Source organism: Schistocerca gregaria, chromosome 1 (genome assembly GCF_023897955.1).
Source record: "Schistocerca gregaria isolate iqSchGreg1 chromosome 1, iqSchGreg1.2, whole genome shotgun sequence".
In the NCBI taxonomy this organism is placed as follows: Eukaryota; Metazoa; Arthropoda; class Insecta; order Orthoptera; family Acrididae; genus Schistocerca; species Schistocerca gregaria.
Window position 1 is genome coordinate 160,086,977 of NC_064920.1, and position 20,960 is coordinate 160,107,936.

The 20,960-nt window shown below is 40.7% G+C and overlaps 1 protein-coding gene across 3 annotated transcripts in view; it reads left to right on the top strand.

Moving 5' to 3' along the window:
* The window catches only part of LOC126335421 (baculoviral IAP repeat-containing protein 6-like), a 311,044-nt gene that overhangs the window by 37,173 nt on the left and 252,911 nt on the right, over positions 1–20,960 (top strand). For all 3 annotated transcript variants that reach the window (XM_049998701.1, XM_049998709.1, XM_049998717.1), the window contains exon 10: positions 11,257–11,535. In XM_049998701.1, coding sequence (XP_049854658.1) covers positions 11,257–11,535 — 279 coding nt within the window. The remainder of the gene's footprint in view (positions 1–11,256; positions 11,536–20,960) is intronic.

Consider the following 20,960-nt stretch of genomic DNA (forward strand, 5'->3'; position numbering starts at 1 on the left):
GTATTGAAAATGGTTACCATGCATTGGCAGACTTTTTTGTGTACATTAAATGTCATTAACCTCCCCGTAACGCAGATTGTTTCAATACTTCGGCACATATTTCTTTTGTTCAGTTGGTCAACTATTTTAGGGCTATTTTTGTATGCGATTTCTTTGAAAGACAATGGAGACTCAATTATCCAGACAGATTGTTGTCGTAAGTCATTGGATAACCTAAAATCTGTATAATTGAATGTATGCAGAGAAGAGATTTTTGTATTGTTAACTCTGGAAGGATAACTCATAACACCCACATTTGGTATCTTTCAGGAATGTTGTCATACGGTTATCTTTCTGCAGTTAAGACGTAATGGTTAGATGATGGTTTTTGTAAAAACCAACAATACAAAGCTTCTTCCAAAATTTCATTTTTCAATTTCTTAATCAGTTTTCGATGTTTGCTCCTGTCTTCACTATAAAGTTTGCAGGTGTACTTAATAATTGAAACCATCTTTCTTAATACTGTTTATCCGTTTATCGCGGAGGTACCTACACCATACTTATCGGCTAACTTACAACCAATTTCTCCTGCCCCTCCCATTTATTATTATTATTATTATTATTATTATTATTATTATTATTATTAATGAGTCAATATTTATTTATCTTTAAGTGATGACACCACTCTCTTGCACTTTGACATTTCCAAGCACAGATGTGACACAGCACAGTGGCCCTGCAATGGGCGATTAACTCAAACGATAATGAAATGTAGTCTGTTCAACTTGAACAATAATGAAATTTGCACTGTCTAACTCAAACAATAATGAAACACGGGGACAGAGATTGCATGAGACTAAAAATGTGTTTGACTTTGTGATAATCTGGATTGTCAGCCAATTTCATATAACTGAGGTTCGGATAGGATTAAGAAAAATCATTAGAGTTTACAGTTTGGCTGTTTGTTTGTAATTTGCCTTCTTAATACAGTGGAATAAATACAATATTCTTACTGTTTAGCATTACAAAAACAATTTAGGCCAACAATAGAACAGGCTACAAAAAAGACTACCATAAATCACCCATTTTTGTATTGAAGAACAGTAGGCCTTAAATGATTTAAACTTGAATTTATATTATCCACAAATGCTGTTATTCCTCTTGATGAACCTGGGCTGTAAATTGGTATAGTTGCAGATCCCAAACTAGAAGAGTGTTCAGATAGGGGACTTGGCATAAGCTTTGATGGAGGTGGTGCTGGTGCTGGTGAGTTGAAAGGAGATGTAGCTGAACTTAAACCAGCCGAGGTTTAAAAAAGCTTGACCTTGGGTAGTCTGGCCTACATTTGAATGTGCATCCACTGTCAGTGGTTGGTTGATACCCTCTGTGGCTGGTGGTCTAGGTGTAGGTTTACTGACAGTGAGAATATGTTTCAGTCCTGCAGGGCATTTGAAGCACTTTTTTATGTCCTTTTCCATTTTAACTGAATATCTTGCTTGTATTCTTGAGTACAATACGTACAAACATTACCGTTTCCTATAATATTAATGAAGTCCCAAACTGCCCCTTTTTTCTTGACCATTTTGCAACAGTGAATGATATATGATTTACTTGAAAATATAATGTTGATATAGAACATGGTAAAATATTAATTAACGATTCTAAAAGTGAAAGTGGTAACAGTATTTTGGAAAATAAAATCATAATTCATTACAGGAAATTAGGAGTCTTTGAATTCTGAAAGTGAAACACCTTTAGTCATTCATTTGGAAAAATTAAAAAATACCACAGATGATGGCCGATTGAGAATTTTGCCTGGGGTTTCAACTTACCTATAAATAGTAGGCCTAAATTACTTTTCCGTCAGTCTTATGGTAAATGATGATTTGCATGGAATTCACAAAGAAATTGCTGCATGGAATGATAAATCTTGGATTAAAATGTATGAATTTGCTTAGTTAATCTAGTTTTAAGATCCTTTAGCTGTTAATAAGTGTTAAAACATTCAAAATCTAAAAATTTATGGAAATCTTCCTAGGCCAAAGAAATATACTCCGCAATATTTCCATTTTATAAGTTGCCTCCCACTGGGAATATACCCAGCCCACAACACTAAGTGCAGTAGAGGGCAATTTTTCAAAATTTGAAACAGAAACCATACTTCCAAACACTGGAGTCCAAATTATGGCAAAGAGCAAATTCCATCCAGTTCAGTCATTGTCTTCCTCACTAGTGTCATTATCTAGGCTTTAAGCTATAGAAGAGTGACCAGAATTGCCTAGGGACATAATTATGTCTTCAGTATTATTTTCTATCCTCACTTTGTTTTCCAGCTTTTTTAACAACCATTTTTTTGTGAAATACAACATTATTCCACTTCTCTGGCTTTATTTGTGGTACAGCTACCTCAGTAAAGCTTTTATTATTTGTTACCACGTAATCCTTGATCTGCATTCAAATCGTTTCCTTGGGAAGTAGTGTTCGGACTCATTAGTCGTTGCTCTGTCGTTGCCCCACCTTCATGTCCACTGTATCAGTAGCAGTAGCTTAGATGGACCAGGCCCTTCCTGTTTAACACAGTATTTATCCTTCTTTGCAAACTTTCACTACAGTATTTTTGCAATCATAAAAGCATCTGCAGTTCTTTAGGATACCCATTGAAAACAGTAGATCTGCCCCAACGGGCACTTCTCGAAATATGCCCACACATCAGCTCGTGTGTCTGACCAAGCAAAACATGAACAGAATACAGAAATTTACATTTAGGAACCAAACATTTCTGCCCTCTTTCCCAGCAAGCTTCAGATATTTTGTTGTGTAAAATAAACAAGAAGTGTGGAGTAACAAAGCACAGAACATAAGTGAATCGTAACAGTAACATTACATGTGTCATCTACAAATGAGTAGTAATCACTGTGGGCATAGCAGAGTGATTTGACAATGTAGAATAGAATAGAAGAGGTGACTAGCAGGGTGTATACAACCTGGGAGATCTGGGGAAAACGCAGGAATTTTTTTCTTCTGGGAGAAAGCCGGGAAAAATCCGGGAATTTTTTAGAATTCCAGGAGTTTTTCATTGTTTTATTTTTCAGTTAAATTTTTGTAATTTTGACTGGTAGGAGCCAGTACTCACTCCATCAAAGGATATTACTGTATCTCGCCACTGCAGAATAATACTGCAGATATAAAACATGAATGAGGGTGGGGGGAACTTAAGTTGCAAAGGAAGTGCGCCATATACAACAACAAAACACAGTGTTCATACAAGCATCTGCCAACAGCAAAACGTGTCAAAGGCTTTAGGTAGACTATGCAATGCGTCATAACAACAAATTGCCGCCGATGAGCGTGATATCACAACTGTTAAAATTAGATTAATTTGAGCAGTTGCAAGCGAGCTCATGCGCCCTTGAAGTTGAGTAGCGTATGAGTAGTACCTTCTCCCGCGTCTGTCTAGAGACAGAAGTGTGGCTGTTAATTATAGAAGCAGTAGTAGCAAGCAGCCAGATGCTACCCGATAAAATTTTACTGGTGCGCCCAGGCTGCCAGATTCACGCATGCGCAACAGGCCCGGATCTAGGAGGCGGCAGATTCGGGGGGGGGGGGCGTCAAAATTCACATCCTTGAGGAGAAAAACCTTGTTTTACAAAGTGCCTAGCATCCAGTGCACGTTGGTCTATTGATTATTCATATGATTTTGAAATGCGTCCTTGTTGGTTTTTGAACATTTTTGAACACATTCTAAGTTGATTTTTGAATGTGTGCATAGTGTATGTGAAATCTTGACCAGGGGAATTGCCCTTTTTGCTCGCATTGCCTGCCACATCTAGAAATAAACTTTCCTGCAGACAAAAGGGGACGGGGCCATATGAGTTGAGTGGGATAAAGCCGAACGGGAGTGGGATGAAGCTGAACGGGTGAATGCCAATTGCTGTTATTTGGTTGACAGGGTTTGTGAATGATCAGTGTTGTTATAATTCCTAGGAGAAAATGAAATTTTGAAAGAAAATTTTTGGCCAGAATGCTACACTAGTAAGGCCCAGCTGTACAGTCCCCAGCTAACAGCCACTTAAGTTCTATTCTGGGAGTACCACTGAAAACACTTTGTACGAACGCGTAATAACGCCTAACCAAAGAATAAACGTGGGATAACTAAACCAGTGATTGTGGCAATGTTAGTAGAGATGGGCCAAACGGTTATTCTGGAGTAACGGTTATCACAGTTCCAGTTATTCTTTGATAACCATTGTTTTTAACGGTTATTAATAACTCAAGTTTTTTTCGCTAGCGAATACTGAATACTCCGACGGGGCTACAGTTAAATAGCGACACACACTGTCAGGTGGCTTGCGGAGTATGGATGTAGATGTAGATCCATCAGTTTAGTTATCAGTATAACTGCGACTAGTGTGAAATGGCAGGAATATTGTATGAATCGTGTCATAACCTTACCTAATTACCTCTGGGTACATTTTAGTTGATGTTAGAACGATTATTAGTGTTTCACATCATATGCATGTAGGTTATCGGTCGCTATTAGAAATATTATCTTCGCAGCTGCAACAGAAAGTACATGGAACTTCGCCACAGCACTGTTTAAGTAAAATGTTAACAATGTGCGTTTATAAGTATGAAGTAATATGTAAACTGAATACTGTAGGTTAAATTCGAAGCTTAATTTCCTTTGCTGCTCACTTAATATAATAAGTGTATAGCCTTGTAATACAACAAAAAATATATGTAATGTGATGGATTCGTTTACTCCTGTGCTGTACAAGATAGTCCTATTGGGCAAAGTGTGAGTGCGTTATCCAAGTTTTATGTGAGATTTGGAAATGGCTCGATTTCTCCAGCTACAGCATGTTTATAACGTGAAGACATGCAGATTGAAAAGGTTGACAGTGTTACATTTCTGGAATTACAACTCGATAATAAATTCAGTTGGGAAGGGCATACCAAAGAATTGATGAAGCGCCTGAACAAGTCTGTATTTACAGTGCGAATGATGTTAGATGTAGGAGACATGTAAGCTTTTCTATATTTATGTTTTCATTCTATTATTTCATAAGGGATCATATTCTGTGGTAACTCATCAAACGGAGCAAAAATTTTTCGCATGTAAAGGCGTGTAATAAAAATCGTTTGTGGTATAAATTCAAGAACATCATGTAGGAACCTGTTCAAGGATCTTTGTGTTCTAACAACTGCTTTCTAATGTATTTATGTCTTAATGAAATTTGTTACAAGTATTTCCAACCAATAGCTCAATGCATAGTATCAGTACCAGAAATAGGAACAGCAATCTACTTAAAGACCTAAAATCACTTACCTTGGCACAAAAGGGGTCCAATATTCAGAAACATGCATTTTCAATAAACTGCCAGCAAATCAGCAAGCATTAAAAACATGGTTTCAAATAAAGCACGGTTTACAGAGTGTTTGAAAGACTTTTTTGATACAGAAGTGTCTGATTCCAACCGTGCACTTTGACCAATGACGTTATCAGTATGCCGGAAATGGCTGTTATAAGTGTGTCTATGGCGTCAGTACATACACATGGCAACAAACACGAAGATACATATAAATAATACAATAATATCTCCCATCAAAAATACAGTCAAACCAACGGGACAACTGCGGGAAGTTAGGGTTTTAGGATGAGGACAAGCTAGTAAAAAAAACACACCATGATCCCAAAACACAAAATGAAGAACAAAAAGAAAGAAAAAAATATATAGCATTCCACTACACCAACAAAATACGCAGGAATTGGACACTTCCCTTGAACAATATAAGTCAACCATATACCAAAACACCAGTACCCACAATTAAAAGCTCGAAAATTGGACATTTCCCTTGATCTACATAGGTCAGCCTCAGATGACGATACCGAAACATCAACACCTACAACTATGAAAATGGGAATCGGTCATTTCCGGTGACCTATATAGGTCCACCACAACTACTAATTCCAAAAAACCAACACCTACAACTGTGAAAAATAAAACTGAAACCACAACCCCAAAAATCCACAAATCAAACATCCCTACATAAATTAAAACACATTCAATACTCCATAAATACACAAAACTTCACAACTAGAAAAAAAATTAATTACCATCAGCAAATTCCGGCACTGCATACTAGATCGGTAACCCCCCTCCCCCCCCCCCCCCACCACACACACACACACACACACACACACACACACACACACACACACGCACACACGCACGCAAAAACCAACTCATAAACACCGTGCCGTAATGACATTCACACACCACAACAGCTGTACGTCAAAGCAGATGGGTGGAATCGGACGCTTCCATTGACCCCTCCTTCTACTCTTTAGATGAATACCTTAACAGAGACTGATAGACCAGCTTAAGTAAGAATTCTGCTATATTTCATGACAGCACTTGGTCGCAACAGTCTTGATCGGGCATTCTGTGAATAATAAATTTATTAAAAGTGCGTAAATGTGTTTTATTCTGGAAGTGTATCAATTCTGTAAATATTAGCAGTTACTGTAATATATTGACATATTTTGACAATCTTCTGACAAATGATGAGGATAATAATTATTATATTCAAATGTATTATGTTACACTTTCTGACGTCATTCGCGACGGCCAGCGGCTATTTCTGAAGAAGTATGAAAATATTTGTTCGCTCCAGTAACTATCGTTTATGGAAATATCACCGGGGTCTAAGACTGGAGCCACTGTGTCAGGAACACAGACAAGCAGTTATTCCGTTACCAACTTCCAGGTTACCTGTATTGGTAGCCCGATAATTGCCAGAGAACGAGAACTGGGAGCCAATAACGATAACTGCCAGAGGAGAATACCAATCTCCGACAGTTATTTCCATAGTCGCTCGAATTCCTTATGGTAACTCTCCTTGTACTACCCGTCCAAGCTAAATTAACACATAATGCGGTGGCTCAAGGGATCGACTGTACTTGTTAATGCCTGTACTGCAGTTCCTATCAGCCACCGCTCGGACATTAACTTTATTTAATTGTTTGTGCTTAAAGTAACGAAGGCCCACGAAATAGTACACAGTTCTTATCAACAGATGGCGCGCAGTCTCACAGTTATTCCCATGGCCTATAGAACGCCTTCCAAATGTGCAGTACGATCTTCGGTCAACAGATGGCATGAGCCACTGTTGACACTAGACAGTTATTGAAATACCTGCCAGAATCAGAGGAATGGTTATCGCAGTAACTGTTACTTCTCAGTAACCGGTTATTTCTATCAGTTACGTTATTTTTTGCCACCTCTAAAGATTACTGAAGTTAACCGGAGAATAAGTTTTGACACTAGTAGGAATAGTTACAGAATTAGTGATGACAAGATTGATTGTTAGAACGAGGAAGGAGAAGAAACGGGGGCACCACACACATTATAGAAGAATATGACGGTTCCAAATTTATATAAAAATTTTGTACTACTACTTTTTAATCTCATGCTGGAGAAACTGGAGTGTATGAATGAACTGTGAAACTATTTCCTAACATAAAGTGTTTTGCTTGTAGTAAACGTAATAGGCATTTGATATTGGTACTTCGTGAATTATATGCTGTCATTATAAAAATGACCCTTTGTGTCAAACCAGTCTTTTTCATTTAGTGTCTGTTACAATTGCTGCAATATTAGACAGACTTTCGTTCTGTCTAGCAGACAGTGACGAAATACACGTAATCAGATCGAGAAACCACACCAGTCTTGGGCACCACTTGTACGAGTAACACCCTTTTCAGTGTTACACAATGACATTTCATTTTTTCACGTAGAAAAACATTTGACAAACTTTGATGAGGTAATAGCTTCTTTTCCAGAAAGGAAAGCACGCCATGTAAAGCTGTAGAAAGGTAGAGAGGAAAAAATGCTAGGGCTTAAGGAGTGAAGAAATGTGTTCGATCTTACTTGTCTCTTGTCTTTACTAGTTTTATGTATCCTATACTTAATTTTATGACACACAGAACAGGAATTTATTAGCTAATAGGCAATAAAGAGTGCAAATTTTCTGAAGAGTTCTTGTTCTCCCGGTTACAAATGATCCCAAAGATGTCAGACAGACCGACTGGGAACAGGACAGGCACCACAGGACATTTTAATTTCCACTGTCCTGAATATAATTTTATGGCATCCATTACAAAATATTACATGTTTGAATTCCACAGAACGAGATACAGTGACATGTGGTAGAAGAATGGTGTGTAAAGAGGTGTGGCACTGCACTGACACACTTAAGATCAAATAACATGTCTTACATTTCCTCGAACACACGTTTTATGTATCAGACTCTTCAGAAAGATGTGTGCTGCAAAATGAACAAATTTTTGAAAAGTCGATTTTTTAAATTTTTGGCATCCTGCCTCAAATTCTTGAGGGAGGTGGTCTAAAGTTTTGACGACACGAGAAGCGGTGCTAAAATAGATTGCATTCACAATTCAGACCTCACTCTCATCAGTTGACTTATGTGATGTAGCCAATCCTCTTCTCTGGATAATCAGCTACATCGCTCTCCCAAAAGCTTCTTCTCCGAAGACTATTGCTGGTTATAGGAATTTGTTTGACTATTTCTCTACTCTTGAAATAATTGGGTACTCGCAGAATACTTTCAGTTCAATTAGGATATATTTTTAACTTTCACAGGAAACAACTTTACCTTTTCTCGTACAAACATTTAAACTTCTGCAAATCAACTTAGTCATCAAACATTAGACTCAATTAAACACGTTCATAATTGCATTTGCTTGACAACCAAATCATTTGTGAACATCCCATGCATCTTACCTCGTTCAGAGCCAAGACATGAAGTAAGGTAAAAGTCTGTAGTCAATTTCCAGAATGAGATTTTCACCCTGCAGCGGAGTGTGCGCTGATATGAAACTTCCTGGCAGATTAAAACTGTGTGCCAGACCGAGACTCAAACTCGGGACTTAATCTGCCAGGAAGTTTCATATCAGCGCACACTCCGCTGCAGGGTGAAAATCTCATTCTGGAAACATCCCCCAGGCTGTGGCTAAGCCATGTCTCCGCAGTATCCTTTCTTTCAGGAGTGCTAGTTCTGCAAGGTTCGCAGGAGAGCTTCTGTAAAGTTTGGAAGGTAGGAGACGAGGTACTGGCAGAAGTAAAGCTGTGAGTACCGGGCGTGAGTAGTGCTTGGGTAGCTCAGATGCTAGAGCACTGGCACGTGAAAGGCAAAGGTCCCGAGTTCGAGTCTCGGTCCAGCACACAGTTTTAATCTTCCAGAAAGTTTTTGTAGTCAATTGTTTGTTTTTCTTTTTTGCAATAATCACATCCACTAACACGGCAAAGAATAGCATATAATTACTCTGTGTTCTTTCACACAGCATCTGTGGTGCTAGCATCAAACTCTTGTTGTCTTCAGTGGACCGCCACTCTTACGGTCTTCTCATAACAAACTCCCAACCTGCACGCAGAAACAGGTGGTGCAGTAGATGTGATTCCACTCTCCCACTTATATTTAAATTATCATATGTTTGAGACAGTAGACGGCCGAGTGGTTCTAGAATTTTCGCAGAAATTCTCGAAGCACTACAGTGGGGTGCCTCTATTTAGTATTTCCCTGGTTTGCAAATATCATGGATGCAGGACTCGATGCACGGAGCAGTCTGAGTTGTTGTGGGGAGGTGTGTAATTTCTGTTTTTACGTTTAGCGATTTTGCTGTTTGCTCTTCATTTATTGCTCTCACGTCAAATGAAAACAAGACGGATATCTGTGGCCGGGAGCTACCAAGTGAAATTAAAATACATTCATGTAATTATAGAAGGCTAAAATACGTTATTAGTTTCAGATTTTATTTCCACCTTTTTGACAGTCAAGCAATAATCAGCTTGCAGATCAATGAAGTTATTTTTGTCGGTTTCCGTTGAGGCAGTCAATTTATTTGAAATGAAGAGTTTCATTCCACACTGTTGCCTAGTTTCAACTGTTAACTGCATTTCAAGTGCATATTTTCATCTTCTAGCACATATGGCATTATCCCATAATAAAGAGCCAAACATAAGATAATACAATGCTGGTGCTCCAAGAAAATATACTTCTGAATCTGGACACATGAATGTGCACTTTAAGCCGAATTATGCATTTTAGCATGGTTCATGATATTCCGATGATCTTGGAGTATTCTCTAATGTCGCATTTCTTTTATGACATAATCTAAGATCTTTTAATGTTTTACACATACTAACCTACAGGCTTCCTGCATCATCATAGTTGCGCAAGTGCAACGATGCCTATTATCTGGAATGTTGTTTGAAAAGCGTTACTTTCAAAGTAAACTTCCTTTTATGCAAGATGAACTGTGTGCGAGACTGTACGATGAATTTCTTAAATCACAGAGCGTTTGACTCTCATTTAAAAATCAACTCTTTGAGGATGACTGTGTTTATTGGCACATTTGTGTGATGTATGTTAAAGTGTAACACGTGTAAAAAGATAAACATTGTATGTGAATTCTTACCTTCTCTTGCAGCTTATTAATCTTAGAGACCAATATTACATGTGAAAGCTTTTATTTTCTAGTAGCTTTTCTTTTCCTATTTGTGTGTTCGTGCTACTTAACAGTGACATTGCTATTGGCTGACTGCATCACGTGTCCTATGCTCTGCATATCCGCTGTCATCAGCTGGCAAGATTACGTGACATGAGCTATGACTGGCGTACAAAAGCACATCGCAAACTCGATTTCAATGCTTCGGAAAGTAACATACGGTGTTTGGTGGAATTCGAAATTATACTTTCATAATACGAAAATATGCCGTGTACATATTGCTGCACATCAAAGGTCTGTCTAAAACTTGTTTTTTCCCCTGAGTTTCATTTTCAAAGAATTGATAAGTTTTACAGTTCCGATGAAAAGTATACTGTCACTTAACACGTAAAAAGTGTATTTTCACCTGGGGAAGGTGTATTTTTAACTGGGAAATCCGGGAAGTTTTTTTTCCTTGCCCACATATACACCCTGGACTAAGTACATTCTCTGGTTGGTTGTTGCAGTAGTAGCAACTGTGTAAACAGTTATTTTGATCCAGGTACAGAACAGTTTGTCAGAATACCAGTTGACTGTGCAATGAATAGTTTCATTATCACAATTTAAACATAATTTGGAAGTGGAATAGATTTGATGAAAGCTATTAATTTTTGACTGTAGTAAGTAAAACAAGACCTATATCCTAATAAAAATAACAAGCATTTGTAAAAATGATAACATGCTTCTAATATTCTGTCTTTCCACAGGTTAGAAGTATCTCAAAAAAAGAAATGCTTGGTGGTAGTGATGGAAACTCTGGTAATGTGAGTGTACCGCCTGTGGCAGAGACTCACCGGGAACCAGTTGCCATCCAGTGCTTACCCATACCACAAAGGTTGCGCAATGCTGGCAACCTCACTATCACAAGTATACATCCGACATTAGATGGTGGTCACATTTTTGTTGTTGTCTGTACAACAGGAGCAGTTGATGGGAAGGCACCTGCAACTGATGAAAGTGATAGTAAAATGGATGTTGATATTGAGGTTTGTTGCATGAATTTCCCTACAGATGACGTTAGCAGAGCCTGTTCCGTTGATGGTGCGAATGGAGCAGTCTAAGTTTATAGTGATTCCTCGTTTACGACTGTGATGGTGTTATCCTAACGCATTACGTTCCTCCATGGCAGACCGTCAGTGCACAGTATTACTACTCTTTTTTGAAGCATCACCTGCGACCAGCTTTGTGAAAGAAGCGGCTCTGCGCAACCCACCCATCATTTTGCACGACAATGAGCGGGCGCATACGGCGCAAGCTGTGGCTACTCTGTTCGGTCAATGTGACTGGGAAGTACTGTACCATCCACCGTACTCCCCGGACTGAAGTCCTTGTGACTTTGATTTGATCCTGAAGATGAAGGAACCAATTCGTGACATTCGCTTCAGAGCTGTTCCAGAGATTTGACAGGCAGTAGACCGCTCCATTCGCACCATCAACAGAACAGGCTTTGCTAACAGTATACTACACCTTCCTCAATGCTGGCAATGGGTTCTACACAACGCTGTTGACTATTATGAAGGACAGTTACAGGTGCAAACATGTAACTATTTTGTATCAGTTGTGAATAAATAGTTGCCACTATTTAAGTTCCAACTCTCACATGTAGAATGTAGATTTATTAAGTAAAAGTTTTTTCTCGCTGACAGATCTTCTAAGAATTGTATACGAGTGACGTCAAAATACTTTTGTACATACTGCGAACACACACACAGTTGTACAAGGTGACCTTCTGGTCTTGGAAATTCAGTTTGGGATGAGACTTTGCATAGTAGCATTAGTAGCATAACTCAAGTGTGTTCACTCATACAAGTCTTAAAGCATACTATCCAAAAAATTCCGAAAAAAGGGCCCTGAGGTTTTAAATGTCATTTATACGCTCAGCATATATGAGTCATAAGTAGCAAAGCATTAGATAAGTGAAGCAGCTTAGTTAGTAGTGTGCTAGACAGCCATGCAGCTGATCTGTTTTCGATCATACCTACCTACTGGTATGATTTCATGTTGTTTTTTTAATTGTATTAAAAATTAGAACAAGTGTTAAATAAAGTTAATGACCTAAAGCATTATCAATTAAATCATAAATAATTTGTTTTGTTTATGAAATGGCTGTAACAGCTATTTAAAATGTGAATTACGCTCACACCGGTCTCTCAAATTTACTTCTAATATTTATAACCTTTCCACAGCTTATAACTTTGCCAAATTTTGTATAAACATAGTAATGACAGTAATTAATGCTTCAATTCACCTCAAAAAACGTGAATTGAAATTATTCAACTTTTTAAAAAGATAGTATTGATGAGTGTAATTCACATCTTAAGTAGCCTGTGATAGCCATCTCATAAAAAAATAAAATTCTTTACAATTTAAATGACAATACTTTAGGTCATCAGTTTTATTTAAAAGTTGTTCTAATTTTTAAAACAATTTAAAAAACAAAATGAAACCATATTGGCAGGTAGGCAGGATTGAACCCAGATCGACCACATAATAGTCTAGCACACTGACGACTGAGCTGCTTCACTTATCTATTCTGTGCTACTTATGACCCATATGTGCTGTGCATAGAAGCTACATTTAAAACTTTAGAGCCCCCCCCCCCCCCCCCATTTTTTTAGGAATTTTGTGGACAGTGCGCTTTTAAGACTTTTATTAGTGGACGCCCTTGAGGTATACTAGCAATGTGTGAAGTCTCATCCTGAACTGTATTTCTGAGACTGCAAGGTCCCCTTGTTAGTGAGCAATTTCTCCATAAGGGTTGAGCTTAAATGAACAAAACTTCTGCTTGTTAATGTAGAAGTACTTCTCTAAATGAGATTACTCATTTGGGGGGGGGGATTTAATTTTCTGTACGGTTGTAAGATGGAGCTCCAGTATAAGTTTTATTCTATAATCAGTGTCGTCTCTTGAGCTCTTTTACACAGAAAAAATATATTGTAAATCAGCTGCTTATGACAGACACAGTATGTCGCTAAAAGCAATGAAACAATGAATTCATTCAAAAGAATGTTTCCTGAATCAAATCGCAAAATTAGAACAGGTAAGAGGAGCATGGGCGAATTGAGAAGTGACAGCCATTGAGACATATCTCCATTATCATTCATATGTGTGTGAATTATTCTGATATTTGGCTTGATCCATGTTTGCAGACCCTTTGTATCTTTAAGAATTTGTGAGGAAGTGGTTGCCCACAGATCATTTGCAGAGAGGCTCTCTCATATTCTTAGTGCAGGTAATATCTGGGACTTAAAGATTCCTGCAGTTACATATTATGCATTATTGTCATAGAAAATGATTTCTCCCTAGGTTCTAGTGTGAATCATCCAACAGAACTGTGTATTAACCTCTTTATGTATGTTGGAACAACCATAATCCTATGTAGGTCCTTCCCAATTAAAGTGTGCATGGTGTTTTGATTTGGGCCTGTTTTTATAATATTGGATGGTTGGTAATCTGTTCTTGAGATTTGTGACATCAGTAGTCATTGCCCTGAGAAAAATCCCGTTCATGTCTTGAACCAGAACTGGATGATGGTCTTTTATACAGTCGGCATGTGCTCCAGTCCATTACAAATAGTACTTTCTGTGATAAAGGATAAGTGAGATAGCTGCTACTGATCTTCTAGCAGGCAACCAGATTCATGAAAAGACGTACAAACTGTAATCTAAACTCTTTTCACACTTAGTTTGATAAAGTTCTGTGTTTATTTTAGCAACCAAATGATGGTATTGGTCCTTGGCGGCTGATGTTATTTGAATTCACTAATTGCTGTAACTTAGGAGTTATTTTGCTACAGAAGATTCATCTTGTATTGTTGTTGTGGTCTTCAGTCCTGAGAATGGTTTGATGCAGCCCTCCATGCTTCTATCCTGTGCAAGCTTTTTCATCCCCAAGTAACTGTTGCAACCTACATCCTTCTGAATCTGCTTAGTATATTCATTTCTTGATCTTCCTCTATGATTTTTACCTTCCATGCTGCCCTTCAATACTAAATTGGTGATCCCTTGATGCCTCGGAACATGTCCTACCAACCGATTCCTTCTTCTAGTCAAGTTGTCCCACAAATTCCTCTTCTCCCCAATTCTATTCAGTACCACCTCATTAGTTACGCAATCTACCCATCTAATCTTCAGCATTCTTCTGTAGCACCACATTTCGAAAGCTTCTATTCTCTTCTTGTCTAAACTAATTATCGTCCATGTTTCACTTCCATACATGGCCACACTCCATACAAATACTTTCAGAAAGGACTTCCTGATACTCAAATCTATACTAGATGCTAACAAATTTCTCTTCTTCAAAAAGGCTTTCCTTGCCATAGCCATTTTACATTTTATATCCTCTGTACATAGACCATCATCAGTTATTTTGCTTCCCAAAGTAGCAAAACTCATTTACTACTTTAAGTGTCTCATTTCCTAATCTAATTCCCTCAGCATCACCTAATTTAATTTGACTACATTCCAAGATCTTTGTTTTGCTTTTGATGATGCTTATCTTACGTCCTCCTTTCAAAACACTGCCGTCCTTTCAATACACTAACACTTGGGGTAGCAGTATTTAAAATGACTAGCAGCCCACCTCCAGATATGCTGAGGACCTCACTGAGGCCTTTCCAGACCAAAATTATCCTCCAAACCATGCGCAAAAACAGATGTCGAGTGCCTTGTCTCACCAGTCACCTACCATCTCCCACATATTCAGTGTCCGGCTGCAAAGAGTCACTACTCTCATTTAAAGTACAACCATGGACTGAAGCAACTCAATCCCACTTTCGACCAGTAATTCGACTACTCATCGTGCCCTGAAAAGAGAAATATCCTCTCCACCCCACCCACAGTGGTACTCTGCCACCCATCCAATGTACACAATATCCTTATCTGTCCCTACCCAACCCCTGCTGTCAATTCCTTGCTTCATGGCTCATATCACTGCTGCAGATCTAGATGCAAGACCTGTCTCAAACATACTGTCAGCACCACCTACTCCAGTCCTCACTGGTGTCTCCCTTGCATCAAAGGCAGGGAGACACCCCCAACCCCCCAGGGTGCTCGGAACACTTTGGCAGGTTTGTGCTTGGCTACACTGGGGCCCAGCTTTTGCAGCATCTTTTCCCTTCCATGCTGCATGTCAACATGTCTGTCTTTTTGCTATTCTTTTTCCCCTCTATTGTGGGGAACATGTCTGGTGTGTTTTTGGGAATGTTTCACATTGTTTGTAGCTGACAAAAGAACAGTCTCACCACTGTTTTTCATTCCCTTTTCCTTTCTTTGTTCACCTTTTATGCTTCTCTACTTTGGCATTTAAGACTGCTCCTTTTCTTCTTCCTCCCTGTGTACTCCTGCAGGCTGGCCCATGTGTCTGAAGCATAACAGGTGACTGGGTAACACATAACTCCCAGCCTCAGGTTGACAGGTAGGGTTTCTGCAAACCCCCTGGTACAGTCCAGGTCCAGGGAAGGATGATTGTCTTAGCTGCAACCTATCCATATTGCTGAATGGTCCCTCTGTCAGGTGTTCGGAAGTTGTGGCCTGAGGTGTGTACAATCACATTAGGTGGGTACACCCCCCTTGTGAAGGGATCCCCCAGTAGGAACGCACCATCGGAGATGCTGACAATCATGGGGGATTTTCTCACAGTGAGCCAATCATCTTTGTAGACACAAAACATAAATGGAATGAGGCTAGCGATTCAAAGACCCTTCCAACTGCATCACAGTTCCTCGTGGTTTCATGTACTGAAGATGGTCAATCCTTCGCGACGGTAAATCAGTTTCTTATTCAGAAAGGTGTTGATGCAATTGTTGGCCCTGTGAAATCCTGTTGTCATTTGCGGAATGGCATTTTGCTTTTGGAGACTACTTCTGGTTCTCAAGCACAACTGCTTGCCACTTCTCTTCTCTGCTGCTATCCTGTTCGTGTCAAGGTCCCTACAACTCTGAACTCTTCCTGTGATGTTACTTACATTAGGCTGCTCAGCAGTCAGACCAAGGCTGAAATCCAAACATACCTCTCTGATCAGGGTGTCTTTGCCGTCCATCAGATGATGAAAAAGGTAGATGCATCCTTAGTCCCCACGTGCACTCTTTTTCTCATTTTCGATAGAGTGGTGTTTCTGTCAAAGATCAAAACAGGCTATGATGTTATCACAGTCCGACCATACATTTTGAACCCAATATGCTGCTACCAGTGTCATCGTTTCAACCACACTCAAAATTTCTTGTCGACACCCAGCCAAATGTGTCACCTGTGGTAGGGATGCGCATGAGGGCAGTTGTCCGCCGGCTCCTCCCCGCTGTATGAACTTCAATGGCGACCATGCTGCCGCATCTCGAGATTGTCCTGTGTATCTCAATGACCGGGCTGTCCAGGATATCTGAATTACCCGGTTGCATGTAAATTATTGGCTAGTCGCAAAGCCTGTGTTCTACTGTTTGGCACTTATTGTACTGTTCTTGCTACATCTCCCTCCATGAAGGACATGTCACGCAAACAGGTGACCTTAAATTCAGCTCTGAGTTTGTGAAACGCCCCACTGTCATGGCAGCATCACTGTCCCCTCATCCAACTGTGCAACAAGCCATCAAACTCTTGCCTAACGGAGTGAAATCACCCGCTACAAAATCAGCAGGCCATAGAGGACAGATGGGATACTCCTGTCAAGACTTCTTACATCCCTCCAGCTAACTAACACCTGAGTCTTCCTCTGCTAACTGGAAAGGCTCAAAGAAGTCCAACAATGGCAAATACTCTTCTCCTTCGCCGACTCTAAGATCCTCTTTTACAGTGTCGCCACATGATACCTTCTTCCAGCTGGCCTCTGTGTCAGTGGTGTGCACCGCCAACCATTTCTCTGCCTTGGACTCTGCAGGCCGACAGCACAAGAAAGCTGACGCTTTTGTGGATTTCGTGGAGTAGTATCCTTCTACCTCTGCGCCCTGTAGCAGCGAGTCTTTGTAGGCTGGCTCTCGGCTGCCCGCGAGGTGACACCCCTTCAGTTTTTCCTCATCATGACTTTCCTCCAATGGAACGTTCACGGCCTTCAATCCAAGAAAGAGGACTTATGGTTGCTTTTAGAATCGCAATGTCCATTTGTTCTCTGCCGTCAGGAAACAAAATTGCATCATCGCGACTGCTTTGAGCTTTCACATTTCTTCCTGGTCTGTTTTGACCTTCCCTCAAGGTCAGCTTCCATTCCATGGGGGAATTGTGCTGCTCATATCGGATGATGATCATAGTCAGTGCATCTCCCTGACTACCCATATTCAAGCTGTTGCAGTTCACTTTTCCTTCCTCACTTGACCATTTTCTGTTGTTCCATCTCTTTCCCTCTGTCACTTGATGTCACCAGGGCAGAATTCCTCCAGCTTACTGGCCAGCTACCACATCTATTTCTGCTGCTCAGTGACTTTAACTCGCACCATCCCTTTTGCGGTTCTCCCAGAATCTGTCAGAGAGGTGCCCTCTTGGCTGATATTCTTAATCAACTTAATCTATTCTACCTTAACAAAGGAGCACCCACATTTTTTTCAGACTCCTCGCACACCTATTCTCATTTGGACCTATCCTTCTGCACTGCCCAGCCTCCCATTGTCTTGAATGGTCCATTCTGTCCGACACCTATTCAAGCAACCATTTCCCGTGTGCTGTTCTTATGCTGATTCCTACCCGACCCATGTGCACACCCAAATGGCAGCCTACTAAGGCCAACAATATTTCACCAATTCTGATGACCAGGTGGAATATCTTACAAATGTTATTCTTACCTCTGCAAAATTTTCCATTCCTTGCACTTCCTCTTTACCACACTCTGTCCCAGTCCCATGATGATCTGAGGCATGCCGCGACACAAATCGCGCTTGGAGACGTTCTCACCGCACTTTTTACTGTCATCCCACAATGGCAAACTGCATTCATTATAAACAAATGCGTGCACAGTGTCATTGTGTTTTACGGGATTGCAAAAAAGCTGACTGGATATCGTTCACTAATTCTTTTAACAACTCCAACCCCCCCCCCCCCCCCCCCCCTCTGTTGTGTGGGCCAAGATCTATTCACCAATTTCTGGCTTGACAGTAACAGATGATGTCATTGTGGACTCTGTTGCTCTCTCCAACACCTTGGGCCGCAATTTTGCGGAAATTTGGAGCTCGTCCCACCATCACAGTGCCTTCCTTCATTGGAAACGAGTGGGGAAGGCTCGTAAGATACCTTTCTCTTCTCAGAATCACGAATGTGACAATGTTGCCTTTACTATGAGGTAGCTAGATCATGCTACACTTCATCCCTGTCCTCTGCCCCAGGACCGGGCAGTGTTCACATTTAGACATTGCAGCACCTTTCTGTTGCAGGGTAGCACTTTCACTCCGTACATAAAACCGTGTCTGGGTAGAGGGCACGTTTCCCAGATGCTTGTGTGAAGCCAGTGTCATACCCATACCTAAGCCCGGTAAGGACAAGCACCTTCCTTCTAGCTACTGCCCCATTTCTCTCACCAGCTGTGTTTGCGAGGTGGTGGAATGTATGATTCATGCCCAGATGGGATGGTGGCTCGAGTCTTGTGGTTTACTAACAACTGCACAGTGTGGATTTTGAGTACCCCATTCTGCGGTTGACCATCTCGTCACTTTGCCAACTCATGTCGTGCAAGGTTTCCTGTGAAACTATCAGACTGTGGCCGTTTTTCAATTTGGAGAAAGCCTAAAGCGCCTGCTGGAGGACTAGTATCCTCCATACTCTCCGCACGTGAGGCTTCCATGGCCGCATGCACTGTTTCCTTCAGATATCCAATAAAAGACCGAGTTTTCAGGGTGTGTATGGGTTCTGCATTGTGAGACACCTTTATTCAGGAACCCACTGAGCACTTCCGGCTCCCTTTTCGTTGACAATTTTGCAATCTGTTGCAGTCTCTATTGGAAATGAGCAGAGGCAGCTCAGGCGATACACTTCTCTTCTCAGAACTGTCATTACTACAATGCCACCTTTACTGTGAGGGAGCTAGATCATGCTCTCACTTCATCATTATCCTCTGCCCCAGGGCCAGACGCTGTTCACACTCAGATGTTGTAGCACTTTTCTTTTGTGGGCAAGCACTTTCTGCCTAATACACATAACCACATCTGGGCAGAGGGCATATTTCCCAGATGCTGGCGGGAAGCCACTGTCATACCCATATTTAAACCTGGTAGGGACAAACACCTTCCATCTAGCTACCACACCATCTCTCTCACTAGCTGTGTTTACAACATGATGGAACATATGACTCATGCCCGACTGGTATGGTGGCTCGAGTCATGCAATTTACCAACCACTGCAAGTGTGGATTTCAAGTGCAGTGTTCTGCAGTTGACCATCTCATCACTTTGTCCATCCATGTCGTGAATGGTTTTCTGCGGAAATCCCAGACTGTGGTCATGTTTTTCGATTTGGAGAAAGTCTGACACCTCTCCTCCGTACACTCTACACGTGGGGCTTCGGTGCTCACCTGCCCCATTTCCTTGAGGAATTTGTTACAGATCCGAGTTTTCAAGGTCCATTGTTGATTCTGCCTTGTCGGACACCTTTATCCAGGAAACTGGTGCGCCTCTGGTTTCCATCCTCAGCATCATCCTCTTTGCTATCACCATTAACCCAATAATGGCCTGTCTACCGTCAGGCATCTCCAGCTCCCTTTTTGTTGATGTGTAGTTGAGGTGCAGTTCTCCACGGACCTGTCTCATTGAGCAGCGTCTCCAGTGATATCTCTATCGTCTTTACTCATGGAGCATTGAGAATGGCTTTCATTTTTGCACTGACAAAACCGTTTGTATGAATTTCTGGCGACACAATTGGTTTCTCCCACCATCTTTACATTGTGGGTCTGTTACTCTTCCGTTCCTTGAAACTGTGAAATTCCTGGGGGTTCATGCTTGATAGGAAACACTCTTGGACATCGCACATGTCTTGCCTTACCTCAGAGTCCTTGTGTGTCTTGAATGGTACTTCCTGAGGTGCAGATCGAACCAATCTCCTCCATTTGGACCGGTCCCTTGTTTGTTCGAAACTAGACTATGGGTGCTTTGTTTACGCATCTGCACATCCATCCTTCTTACGCCATCTCAGTACTATCCACCATCGTGGCATCCATTTGGCCACTGGCGCCTTTTACGCTAACCCGCTTGAGACTCTGTTTGCAGAAGCTGCTGAACTACTGCTTTCCTACCACTGTGACTTTTTCATTGGAAGGTATGCATGCCATCTGTCTGCCATGCGTGGCCACATACTATGCCGCCTCCTTCAAAGGCTACTTTGACTGCCAGTATGGGGCGCATCCCTCTTCTCTGTTACCTCCTAGAGTACGCATTTGGCTCTTGATCCGGCAAATTAACTTCATGTTACCTGCAACTTTCCTAGTGGGTGTAGACTTTTCACAC